Source organism: Musca vetustissima, unplaced genomic scaffold (assembly GCF_032173495.1).
Source record: "Musca vetustissima isolate MV318-11 ecotype Yass unplaced genomic scaffold, APGP_CSIRO_Mvet_v1 utg18376, whole genome shotgun sequence".
In the NCBI taxonomy this organism is placed as follows: Eukaryota; Metazoa; Arthropoda; class Insecta; order Diptera; family Muscidae; genus Musca; species Musca vetustissima.
The window spans coordinates 192,365-206,193 of NW_026878097.1; the positions used below are offsets into that span (position 1 = coordinate 192,365).

At 38.6% G+C, this 13,829-nt stretch overlaps 1 protein-coding gene across 1 annotated transcript in view; it reads right to left on the reverse strand.

The window, feature by feature from the left end:
- The window catches only part of LOC133322893 (histone-lysine N-methyltransferase trithorax), a 33,682-nt gene that overhangs the window by 10,016 nt on the left and 9,837 nt on the right, over nucleotides 1-13,829 (reverse strand). The window contains 7 exon segments of the mRNA XM_061531847.1: nucleotides 2-103; nucleotides 181-1,547; nucleotides 1,613-1,843; nucleotides 2,425-2,904; nucleotides 2,963-3,224; nucleotides 3,270-4,106; nucleotides 8,529-8,917. Of these exon segments, the coding sequence (XP_061387831.1) occupies nucleotides 2-103; nucleotides 181-1,547; nucleotides 1,613-1,843; nucleotides 2,425-2,904; nucleotides 2,963-3,224; nucleotides 3,270-4,106; nucleotides 8,529-8,917 (3,668 nt within the window).

The following is a 13,829-nucleotide window of genomic DNA, read 5'->3' on the forward strand; positions in this document are numbered from 1 at the left end:
ACCGGCGGCGGCGGCGTTGGGTTCCTTGCGTCTCATTAGGGAACCACCGCCACCCATTGTTGCTGCTGTCCCTGTCGCGGATGAGGTGGCCACCATTTGTGAGCTAAATTTATTTTTATAACCCATCAGATTGGTGTTGTAGTGATGGGGTCTTTGTTGTAACTTCGAGGTGGTCAAAACACTGGATCGTGTTGTTGTAGTCGAGGTGGAGATGGTGGTGGCTAATGTGCTCGTGGAGGTTGTCGTTATACTACTGCTAGCATTCGTTTGAGCCGCAACTGTGCTTGTTTCCCATTTGGCCACCTTTTGGGGTGGAGGTTGCTCTGTTCGAAGACTCTCCCCTGATGTTGGAGGTGGTGTTGCTGTATCCAATTGTTGAGTTTTACACGAGGCACAATTATCATTTTCATCGGTGAGAGGAGATTTTTCCACACCATTTTCATTCGGTGGAAGAATTTCAGTTGCATCCACCGGAATCTCTGAGAGTTGCTGTTCCTCTTCATCCTCACCAAACATGGCCAGGGGTTGGCCCAAAACAATGGAGGCACTGCGACAGACATGTTTTACTCGAGGCCCCTTTAGATCAATACGTTGGCGTTTATCTGCGGTGACTCCAGCCGGCGCAGCAGCATTGGAAGCACCAGAAGGGGTGGTTCCACCATTTACTACAGCCGTCGTTAAGGAACTATTTTCACTGGTCGCCACTGCAGGTGCTGTTGGAGTTGTACCTTCCGAAATTTCCAATTTTTCCATGCCATCCTTGGAATCCGCTCTGGAGGGCTTCTCTTCACATTTGGGTGAGGGTAAGTCCTTGAGTTTTACATCCTTACGTTCCTTTTTCTCCTTTAGCTTTAATTTATTTGTACTTCCCACACCACTCACCGTTAATGATGTCGAGGGGGAGATCGCGGCGTTGGTATTAATTTCCAATAGACCCGCTTCCACCTTAACATCTTTAAGGATTTCCAATGGCTTCTTATCCATCACTTCCGATTTTGTATCGATTAAAGAAGAGGGTTTAATTAACGAGGAGGATTTTTCCAAAATGGCCGGTCTGAGCAGAGGTAAGCTACCAAATGTTACAGGGCCACTATTTTCCGCAAGCAAGGAGTTAGATTTCAAATTAGATTTGATACCCTCCAGTGATGCGGATGAGACAGCTCCAGCCACACTTGATGCTGTGGTAGCTTCTTTTAAATTTACCAAAGCAACCGTTGCTGCTGAGGTCGTTGTTCCTGCCACCCCAGACATTTTCCATTTTATCGATAATTTTGCTGCCTCCAATAGGTCCATATCTTTGCGGATTTTCATTTCCATGAGATTATTGTTTTTGCTATTGTTGTTGTTGATAATGGTGGTGGCGGTCGCCGTAGTGACACCAGTAGTACAATTATTTAAGACAGGTAACAATGCATTTAGCCTCACTTTGGGCAATTGTAGGGTCTGCAGGCATTTCTTTAGCCAACAGAGGCCACAGCGCTCCTTGTAGAGTTTCTTAAAGTTTTTAATGTGAATGCCTTTGTTTAAAGGCGTTATGGGACAATTTCCTGAAAGAGAGTGAGAGATCGCATATTAGAAAATGTACAGATTTTGAAAATATATTCGAACATACCATCCGCTTTACACTGCGGTATAATGGGTTTATTAATTGCGGAATTTTTTATGGCAAGAGATTTCTTGGCAATTTTCGATATAAATTTACGGCAATATTCACAGCTTAGCTGACCATATTTTGATGCTTGTGGTAGATTTTTTGTGTGTATGGGTGAGGAACACACCACACATAGTATACTTGAGGGGGCTGTCGCAGACGAAGTTGCAGTAGAAAGCGGAGCTAAGGAAGCTGGAAACAAAAAATAGGATAGAAATTATTTCAAATTTACAGATTTATAGGAAACTAAGTCCTGAGAGATCTGAAGGAATTATTTTCTATGGAAAGCGAAGCCCTCAGGCACCTTCGGAATTATTTTCTATAGAAAACGAAGTCCTCAGGGACCTGCGAAATTATTTTGTATAGAAAACGAAGTCCTCAGGGACCTGAGAAATTATTTTCTTATGGAAAACGAAGTCCTCAGGGGCCTGGAGAATAATTTTCTATAGAAAACGAAGTCCTCAGAGACCTGAAGAATTATTTTCTATAGCAAAACGAAGTCCTCAGGGACCCGGGGAATTATTTTCAATTGAAAACGAAGTCTTCAGTGACCTGAGGAATTATTTTCTATAGCAAAATGAAGTCCTCAGTGACCTGAGGAATTATTTTCTATAGCAAAATGAAGTCCTCAGGGACCTGAGGATTATTTTCTATAGAAAACGAAGTCCTCAGGGGCCTGAGGAATTACTTTCTATAGGAAACGAAATCCTCTTGTAGGTTCCTCAAAACCCTGAGGGAAACTTTTCTATGAATAATCCGAATCAAACTCTCACCTGCATTATTTTTCACAGAACTGGAACTATTGTTTAAGGAAAATGTGGGTGAAAGTAATGATCCGGTGGCAGAGGCCGCAGGTGATGATGACGATGTAGACGCCGACGATGCACTGCTGCCATTCGGCGATGATGCGGAGGATATTGCCTGCAGTAGAGATTTTGGTAGGGAGGCAGATAAGGCTAAAGCTGCTGCTGCTGTCACATTGATATTACTTCGATCACTGGTCGCTGTTGTACTGGTGGTACTGGTTGTTGTTGTGGTGGAGGAACTGCCAGTATTTTGGCTTGCCGATAAGGATTCAAATTGAAGGCGGGGTTGTCTTAGAATAAAACTACTGGGTTTTGTTGTTGAAGTGGTGGAGGAGGCGGATGAGCTGAGCAAACTATTCGAGCCACCAAAGGTTGGGAAAACATTTGATGTGGCTGCCGCAAAGGCGGAAGGTTTCAAAGCATCTGCCTCTTTGGAGATTTTGGAACCTAAGAAAAATAGAAATCATTAGTTAGAGTCGGATACGTATAACGTTTGTGTACTTACCCATCAAGCCATTAGACTCCTTGTTGCTTTTGTAATCGCCACCCAAACCAAAGTAGTTTGTTTGCAGGGTAATCCCCGGCGACTTTTCCTCTTTGATTTGGGTTGCTGCGGGTGTCGCTGCTGAGGAACTCGGTTTTAGAGTGGATTTCTTGCCCAGTATCGAATCCTCAACCAAACGTTTATTGGGTTTTATTAAACGCGATGAACGCGAGCTACGTTTGGGCAGGACAAAATGTTTATCTAAAACAATTTGTTGCTCCTCCTCGTTGGCCTTTATCACAACATTAGCGGTTTCCGAGAGTTTAGCCTCTTCTTTTTCCTTGGACAATTGCTGATGATCGGCCTCTACGCGTTGATCCATAGCAGCATTGTCCTCTCTATCATCATCTTCTCCATCATCCTCCATTTCATCTTCTTCCTCCTCTTCGTCGTCCTCGTCCTCCTCATCTTCGTCATCGTCGCCATCCTGATTTGCCTCCGCACTATCCCGCTGTTGGCTGACACGAAAATTAATAACATTTTGATTTTGTTGCTCTTCTTCATCATCGGGTGGCAATGGTGCGCCAAAAACCCTTGACAAGGGACCCGATAAAACCGATGAGGACGACGATGTCGATGATACGGCATTCGAACGGAATTTCAATGAATTCAATTTATCAATATTTGAATTATTTTTCAAAATCTCCGTTAGCCTCGAGGGTCGCACAATGCATTCACTGCTGCGGGTATACATAAGCGGCCGATTGAGACATTCCTTCTTGATAATCGAGATAAGGGGTTTACGATTATCCGGATTATAGAATTTCTTAACGGCACTCTTATCATCACTGGTTTCGAGAACATTTTTAAATGTGACCGTTTTCTTTTGCTTTTTATCCGAGGTGTTAGCCGCACTACTGCTACTGGAGGTGGTTGAGGATGAGCCATTTGTTGCATTCGTCGACGAGGAGGAGGACGAGTTACCACCACCAGCCATTTCTTGAGCCGCAGACGTTGACGAGGATGTTGTTGTGGAATTGGATTTTGATTTTAGGCTGTTCTCTTCACTTGGTTCATTGTCGCCTGGTTCACTGGTAACACTACTGCTGGGAGTTTTGCTGGCAAGTTCTGGCTGCTCCTGGGTGGAGGATTTTATTGCAGGTTTCTGAAAAAGAAGAACAAAATATTTAGTAAAAGAATATCAAGGAAATCTTTTAAACAGAAGATCTATCGTTGATACCTAAAGTAAGCAAGTAAGTCAGGGGTCCTAAGTGTATTTTTCTTATAAAAATAGACCTCCTCATTGACCCTGAGAAATTGTTTTTATAGAAAAGGAAGCCTCAGCGGCTGAGAACCTTCTTCCATAGAAAAATGGAACATAGGTTCTGACGGATTTTTTCTGCAGGTCCTGACAATTTTTTTCTGTAGAAAAAACTTGGACTCTAGGTCCTGACAAAAAAATGGGACCTATGATCCTATCGATTTTTTTCTATAGAAAAAATGGGATCCAAGATTCTGTCGTTTTTTTTCTATAGAAAAAAATTGGAACCGAGATCCTAATAGATTTTTCCGACAAAAAAAATTTATAGAAAAAATTATGAGACCCTATGTCCTAACGATTTCTATCTATGGAAAAACAAACTTAAATCGAGGTCCTGACGAATTTTTTTCTATAGAAAAAACTTGGACCAGAAGTCCTGACGAATTTTTTTCTGAGATGCCAGAATATTCTGCTTCAGGTCCCTAAAAATTCTTAGGTTCGAATAACTCATTTAAAAAAATCGGGACACTTTTTATGTACAAAAAAGATCTTCAGGTCCCCTGAGGACTTCGTTTTCTATAGAAAATAATTCCTCAGGTCCCCTGAGGACTTCGTTTTCTATAGAAAATAATTCCTCAGGTCCCCTGAGGACTTCGTTTTCTATAGAAAATAATTCCTCAGGTCCCCTGAGGACTTCGTTTTCTATAGAAAATAATTCCTCAGGTCCCCTGAGGACTTCGTTTTCTATAGAAAATAATTCCTCAGGTCCCCTGAGGACTTCGTTTTCTATAGAAAATAATTCCTCAGGTCCCCTGAGGACTTCGTTTTCTATAGAAAATAATTCCTCAAGGTCCCTGAGGACTTTGTTTTCTATAGAAAATAATTCCTCAGGTCTCTGAGGACTTCGATTTATATAGAAAATAATTCCTCAGGTCCCTGGGGACTTCATTTTCTATAGAAGACAATTCCTTAGGTCCCTGAGGACTTCTATTTTTATCGGAAAATATCCCTCAGGTGCCTGAGGACTTCTATTTTTATCAGAATAAAATACTAAAATCATATTTCTGTGCAATTCGCTGCACTTGTTTTTTTGTTTTTCCTTTCCCATTTTTTCTTCGTTCCCATCCATGCATATCCTCTTCTCCCTGGAAATTAATTCAATTTTTTCTATTTTTATGCAATTTCTTAAAGCCAATTACATATTTATGAAGATGCTTATCAGAGTCATAATTCTTGTTTAAAATTATGCTGAGGTTCCCTTCCGATAGGAAGACAGGCAGGCCAGACAGACAAATGGTGTAAATTTAATTACAAACTGACCTTGATCATGAACAATAAAAAGCGGCGGCAGTAGTAGAGGATGGCCAAGGAGCAGATATTAAACACTTTTGTTTTATAAATAAAATTCTATTCATAAAAATTGGCGGGACAGGTAGGTAGGGTAGGAGGGCGATGTGTTTACAATAATTATGCCGGAACAAAGACTTCGAAGACTTTGTGTTCGTGGTGAGGCTCTTTTTTTCTGTTTGAAGTTATAAATATTTTCAATTAATTCATGAATTTCAAACAGCCATGAGAAGCGGCAGGCAGAACATGAAGACGAAGAAGAAGCACAAATGACTGGCAAACAATGGAGGAGGGGACAATAACCTGACAGACTGCTGCCAAACCGAAAATACAAAAAAAAGTGAACAAGAATTGAAGAACACGAAGATGAAATGAAAACTTTAAACAAACAGCCAGCCAGTCAGCCGAACTTATTAAGCCTCTTATAATTTCCAAATTAAATGAGGGGGAGGTTAGGAGAAGGGGGAATTCCTCATTTTGTGAAAACAATTAAAACAAATCAACCGAAAACAAGAAACATGAACTTCAAGAGTACTCCCCTTGCAACAAAATAATCTTTTTAACAAGTCGTCGTAATAAGCCAGAAGATTTTAACATAAAGACCATGATATGTATATGAGGAGGCAGAGAGGTGTGGGGGTTTTGAAAATGGGAAAAACAATGATGTGACTCTTCCTAAAAAGAAAAACACGAACATGATAGCCTTGGTAGGCATAATTTTTGTTGCAAATTTAAATTATTCCAGGAAACCCAAAAATTCCAATAGACCATGAACGATATGTTCAGCCAAACTGGGAACCAAGAAGAAGAAAAATATTTATGGTCATACAAATACTCCCTAACGCTTCCCCCTACTATCCATCCTATTTTGAATGTAGCCAATAAATCTAATTGGAATTCGCAACACCTGGTTAGTAGCTATCATCTGGCTGGCTTTCTTTTGAAATGTCTCGCTGGCATTTTGTTTTCCTCAGGGCAGAATTAGCCTCAAATCAATGATTGCAGATCAATGTTAGAGGGAGAGAAAGAGAAAAAGCAGACAAAGATACATTAACTCCTAACAGCAGAACATATGGCTTGGTTCGGGAAGTCAGGAGGCAATTTAATGAAAGTCAGACAAACACAGTGGGTTCCATGGAAATCGAAGTTCTCAGGGAATCTGAGGAAATTCTTCCTCTGGAGACCTGGGGAAATTTTTTCTATAGAAAAAAAAGTAATCCTCAGGGGACCTGAGGAATTTTTTTCTATAGGAAAAAAACAGGCCTCAGGGGAACTGGGATTTTTTTTTTTTTTCTATACATATTGAACCGGAGGTCTAGACGAATTTTTTTCTATAGAAAAATATTGGACCAGAGGTCCTGACGAATTTTTTTATAGAAAAATATTGGACCAGAGGTCGTGAAGATTTTTTTCTGTAGAAAAATACTGCACCAGAGGTCCTGACGATTTGTTTCTATGGAAAAAACTTGAACCAGAGGTCCTGACGAATTTTTTCTATAGAAAAATATTGAACCAGAGGTCCTGACGAATTTTTTCTATAGAAAAATATTGGACCAGAGGTCCTGACGAATTTTTTCTATAGAAAAATATTGGACCAGAGGTCCTGACGAATTTTTTCTATAGAAAAATATTGGACCAGAGGTCCTGACGAATTTTTTTTATAGAAAAATATTGGACCAGAGGTCGTGACGAATTTGTTCTGTAGAAAAATATTGCACCAGAGGTCCTGACGAATTTTTTTTATAGAAAAATATTGGACCAGAGGTCGTGACGAATTTGTTCTGTAGAAAAATATTGCACCAGAGGTCCTGACGAATTTTTTCTATAGAAAAATATTGGACCAGAGGTCCTGACGAATTTTTTCTATAGAAAAATATTGGACCAGAGGTCCTGACGAATTTTTTCTATAGAAAAATATTGGACCAGAGGTCCTGACGAATTTTTTCTATAGAAAAATATTGGACCAGAGGTCCTGACGAATTTTTTCTATAGAAAAATATTGGACCAGAGGTCCTGACGAATTTTTTCTATAGAAAAATATTGGACCAGAGGTCCTGACGAATTTTTTTTATAGAAAAATATTGGACCAGAGGTCGTGACGAATTTGTTCTGTAGAAAAATATTGCACCAGAGGTCCTGACGAATTTTTTCTATAGAAAAAATGTGGAGGAATTTTTTTCTATAGAAATAAGCTAACCGCAGGAGACCTGAGGAATTTTTTTCTATAGAAAAAAGCTAACCTCAGGGGACCTGAGGAATTTTTTTCTATAGAAAAAAGCTAACCTCAGGGGAACTGAGGAATTTTTTTCTATAGAAAAAAGCTAACCTCAGGAGACCTGAAGAATTTTTTTCTATAGAAAAAAGCTAACCTCAGGGGACCTGAGGAATTTTTTACTATAGAAAAAAGCTAACCTCAGGGGACCTGAGGAATTTTTTTATATAGAAAAAAGCTAACCTCAGGGGACCTGTGGAATTTTTTTTTTCTATAGAAATAAGCTAACCTCAGGGGACCGGAGGAATTTTTTTCTATAGAAAAAAGCTAACCTCAGGGGACCTGAGGAAATTTTTTTCTATAGAAAAAAACTAACCTCAGGGGACCTGAGGAAATTTTTTTCTATAGAAAAAAAAACAATCGTCAAGGGGACATGAGGAAATTTTTTTCTATAGAAAAAAACAATCCTCAGGGGACCTAAGGAAAGGAAGCCATCTTCAGTGGACCTGATTTTTCTATAGAAAAAGCCATCCTCAGGGGATCTGAAGAATTTTTTTCTATAGAAAAAGCAATCCTGAGGGACCCGAGGCCCCAGAGAGGTTTTTCTGTATACAAAATAAAATTGGAACCAATTCCCTCTAAAACGTTAAAAATCCTCTTCTAAACATAAATTTTATTAATGCAAAAAAAAGAATTAACAATAATTTCAAATGACAACAATGAAAAAAAATTTTTCAACGACGACGTCTTCTGGAGCTTCGTCTTGCACCCGAACGACTACGACTTCGACGTCTTCTTTTTTCCTGCATTTCCCGTCTTCGCATACCACGAGAATTGCCATAACAATCGGAAGTATCTTCCGTTTGCCTCGTTTCCGTTTTGACACTTTTCGTCGTTTCCAACTGTTCGGCATTATTCTCCACAGCATCTGCATCTTCGGGTACATAATAAAGTTCATCGTCACTTTTCGCAATATATCCATAGCGGACACCGGCCTCTAATGCGGATTTTGCTTTCTGTATGATGCCATTATTTACTGGAATATCGAATTTATTGACCAATTCTTCGACAACTTCTATTAAGTCGGCAGGCTGACGAATATCTTCGAGAACAGTTAAAATTTCTTGACCTTTAACAAGGGGCGGTGGAGCCATATCTTCAGGAACAATTGGGGATTTTTAATTTATAAAAGAAATATAATTTTCTATATCACAACGAATTTTTTCAATTAGGTATTGAATGTCTCGATTTTCGAAATTGAATGTGAAAATAATTTTCAAACTAACAAAAAAAAAACTTGACAATTTTCAATGATATAGTGATGGATTGGAAAGTTATTTTGTGAAACAAGTGAACTGAGGTCTGATTGCAATGCTATCGAACAAAAATCATCAGGACTCCTGGTCCCATATTTTGTTCTATTGGAAAAAATCGTCAGGATTTATGTGCTTCGGGTTACACATTTTTCCTATAGAAAAAAATCGTCGGGACTTCTGGTCCCATTTTTTCAATGGAAAAAAATAGTCAGGACTTCTGGTCCCATTTTTATATAGAAAAAACAATCGTCAGGACCTCTGATTCAATTTTTAAATATAGAAAAAAAATCGTCAGAACCTCTGGTCCTACATTTTTTCTATAAAAAAATTCATCAGGACCTCTGGTCCCACATTTTTATTCTATAAAAAAATTCGTCAGGACCTCAGGACTGATTTTTTTCTATGGAAAAAAATTCGCCAGGACTTCAGGTCCAATTTTTATATGTAGAAAAAAATTCGTCAGGACCTCTGGTCCCACATTTTTTTATATAGAAAAAAATTCCTCAGGACCTCTGGTCCCACATTTTTTTATATAGAAAAAAATTCCTCAAGACCTCTGGTCCCACATTTTTTTATATAGAAAAAAATTCCTCAGGACCTCTGGTCCCACATTTTTTTATATAGAAAAAAATTCCTCAGGACCTCTGGTCCAATTTTTTTATATAGAAAAAAATTCGTCAGGACCTCTGGTCCAATTTTTTTATATAGAAAAAAATTCGTCAGGACCTCTGGTCCAATTTTTTTATATAGAAAAAAATTCGTCAGGACCTCTGGTCCAATTTTTTTATATAGAAAAAAATTCGTCAGGACCTCTGGTCCAATTTTTTTATATAGAAAAAAATTCGTCAGGACCTCTGGTACAATTTTTTTATATAGAAAAAATTCGTCAGGACCTCTGGTTCAATTTTTTTATATAGAAAAAAATTCGTCAGGACCTCTGCTCCATTTTTTTATATAGAAAAAAATTCGTCAGGACCTCTTGTTCCAATTTTTTTTATTTTGAAAAAACTTCGTCAGGAGTTGTGCTCCTATTTTTTTCTATAGAAAAAATCCTGAGGACCTGCGGTCCCGTTTTTCTACAAAAAAAAAAAAAATCCATCACAACATTCAAGCTACCAACCATTTTTTTTGTCCTGCAAATATTTCTCCATAGGGAGAAAAACTTATAAAACCAAAAAAAATCCATGCCAATCAATGAACAACCAAAGAAGAAGAAGAAGAAATGTAGGAAAAAAGAGCGGCATCGCATTGTCCCATTGAGACCAAACATCAAACTCAAACTTAGCACAACAAGCAACTATCATCGAAAAATGTAACCAAGAAAGCAACATAAAGTGGCTAACAAGAAAGTCTCTCCCTTCATCTCGCCATTCAAAATTCTCGAAGAAAGAAAAACGTCCAGAGTTTTCCTAGGCCACAAAAAATGCAACAGCAAAAACAACAGCAACAATCACCATGGAAAAGGGAGAAATGCAAAAATACAGTCACAACACAGCAAAATGCCCATCCATTGTTGTGGTTGTTGTTGTTCGTTATTACTTTGCCTCCAGAAGAACACCAACAAAAATTGCTGGCAGTTAAGGCGGGAAGTCATGAGGTCTGGCAACCTAGCCGTTGAGTTGGAGGTTGGCAACAAAAGGAAAGAATAAACAACGGACTGGCTGACTGACTATCCCATTCGATGATGTCCCCACAGCCGAACTGAAAACCTTGTTTGTCGCTCTCTTTCTCTGGCCCCCAAAAAACACGTCATTCCTGCTGCCAAACAGCCTGCCGGCCTGCCAAGCGACAGACTTAACAACATGCACACAATTTCCAAACTGACAAGCCGAGGCTGACTGGTTAAGCTTACGACGGATGGACGGACGGCGGAGATATGGTCGTCATCGGATAAACAACCATCAAAACAAGGTATGTAGCAGAAATTGTGTGGTTTGGGTCATAACGAATCGGAAAATACATTAAATGATACGAAAGAGGTGGTTTGTGGAGCAGAATTGTATTAGACTAATATTTTTTTTCTATAGAAAAAAATTCGTCAGGACCTCGGGTCCAAGTTTTTTCTATAGAAAAAAAATCGTCAGGTCCTCAGGTCCAAGTTTTTTCTATAGAAAAAAATTCGTCAGGACCTCAGGTCCAAGTTTTTTCTATAGAAAAAAATTCGGAGGACCTCAGGTCCAAATAGAAAAAAAAAAGGTCCAATTCGTCAGGACCTCAGGTCCAAGATTTTTCTATAGAAAAAAATTCGTCAGGACCTCAGGTCCAAGTTTTTTCTATAGAAAAAAATTCGTCAGGACCTCAGGTCCAAGTTTTTTCTATAGAAAAAAATTCGTCAGGACCTCAGGTCCAAGTTTTTTCTATAGAAAAAAATTCGTCAGGACCTCAGGTCCAAGTTTTTTCTATAGAAAAAAATTCGTCAGGACCTCAGGTCCAAGTTTTTTCTATAGAAAAAAATTCGTCAGGACCTCAGGTCCAAGTTTTTTCTATAGAAAAAAATTCGTCAGGACCTCAGGTCCAAGTTTTTTCTATAGAAAAAAATTCGTCAGGACCTCAGGTCCAAGTTTTTTCTATAGAAAAAAATTCGTCAGGACCTCAGGTCCAAGTTTTTTCTATAGAAAAAAATTCGTCAGGACCTCAGGTCCAAGTTTTTTCTATAGAAAAAAATTCGTCAGGACCTCAGGTCCAAGTTTTTTCTATAGAAAAAAATTCGTCAGGACCTCAGGTCCAAGTTTTTTCTATAGAAAAAAATTCGTCAGGACCTCAGGTCCAAGTTTTTTGTATAGAAAAAAATTCGTCAGGACCTCAGGTCCAAGTTTTTTCTATAGAAAAAAATTCGTCAGGACCTCAGGTCCAAGTTTTTTCTATAGAAAAAAATTCGTCAGGACCTCAGGTCCAAGTTTTTTCTAGAAAAAAATTCGTAGGAAAAAAGTTTTTTCGTCAGGACCTCAGGTCCAAGTTTTTTCTATAGAAAAAAATTCGTCAGGACCTCAGGTCCAAGTTTTTTCTATAGAAAAAAATTCGTCAGGACCTCAGGTCCAAGTTTTTTCTATAGAAAAAAATTCGTCAGGACCTCAGGTCCAAGTTTTTTCTATAGAAAAAAATTCGTGATGACCTCGGGTCAAAGTTTTTTTCTAAAGAAGTTTTTAATATATCACAACCGGTTCGATAAACTTAATATATCCTCCATTTATCCACGAGACAACTACGAACCTGGTTTGAGGCTACAAAACAAAAAAAGGTGCAAAGGCATAACAGAGCGAAAAATCGTCATACACAAGAAGTTTATAAGAAGCCTTTATAATAATAAACAATTATCTGCCGCTAACAGGCAAGCGGGCACACACACACAGACCCATACTGATGTGCATCCGAACAAAAGTGCTTGAAGGAGATTGTAAAGTGAGCGTAAGGAATTTAAGCTGACTGACTGGCTGGCGCAACAAACCGCAGAGAAGTTAACGAAAAAGAAAGACAGAACGAACGAATGCCACCAGACAAAGTCATCCAGCCAGTTAGGCGCATCAACCATCCACCAGCAGGGGGATGAGGAGAAGGTGGGAGAAGTAACAAGAACAAAAACCACATGAAATGGCAACAAAAGAAACATAAAAAGAACCCCAAAGGAGTCAAGTACTTCGTGTAATGACGGATAAAAGAGGAACCAGAAAGAACGGCATTGTTATTGAACTAAACGCTTGGGTATTGTTGCCGGTTCAAAAGTACTGCGCGGGAAAAAAACTAATGAAAATTACGATACAAAATTGAAATTTGATGGACATATATCTTTAATATTGAGAATTGTTCCTATAGTAAAAAATCGTTACGACCTCTAGTCCAAGTTTTTCTATAGAAAAAAGTTAAACAGGACATCTGCTCCATGTTTTCTTCTATAGTCAAAAAAATCGCCAGGACCTTTGTTCCATTTTTTCTATAATTAGTTCGAACCTCTGGTCCAAGTTTTTTCTATAGAAAAAAAAATCGACAAGACCTCAGACCCATTTTTTTCTGTAGAAAAAAATCGGCTGGACCTCAGATCCATTTCGTTTTGTAGAATAAACAGTCGGCAGGACCTCAAGTTCATTTCTTCTATAGAAAATAATTCGGAGGGACCTCAGGTCCCTTTTTTGTTTGCTTAAAAAAAAAATCTGCAGGACCTCAGGTCCATTTTTTTCTCTAGAAAAAAATTCGGCTTGACGTCAGGTCCATTTTTTTATCTACAAAAAAAAATCGGCAGGACCTAAGGTCCATTTTTTCTCTAAAAAATCGGCAGGACCTCAGGTCCATTTTTTTCTCTAGAACCAGGACCTCTGGTCAATTTTTTTCCTCTAGAAAAAAAATCGGAAGAACCTCAGGTCATTTTTTTCTCTAGAAAAAAAATCAGAAGGACGTCAGGTCCATTTTTTTCTCTAGAAAAAAAATCGGAAGGACCTCAGGTCCATTTTTTTCTCTAGAAAAAAAATCGGAAGGACCTCAGGTCCATTTTTTTTTCTCTAGAAAAAAAATCGGAAGGACCTCAGGTCCATTTTTTTCTCTAGAAAAAAAAAATCGGAAGGACCCCAGGTCCATTTTTTTCTCTAGAAAAAAAATCGGAAGGACCTCAGGTCCATTTTTTTCTCTAGAAAAAAATCGGAAGGACCTCAGGTCCATTTTTTTCTCTAGAAAAATAAAATTCGGCTTGACTTCAGGTCCACTTTTTTCTCTAGAAAAAAATCGGCAGGACCTAAGGTCCATTTTTCTCTAAAAAAAATCGGC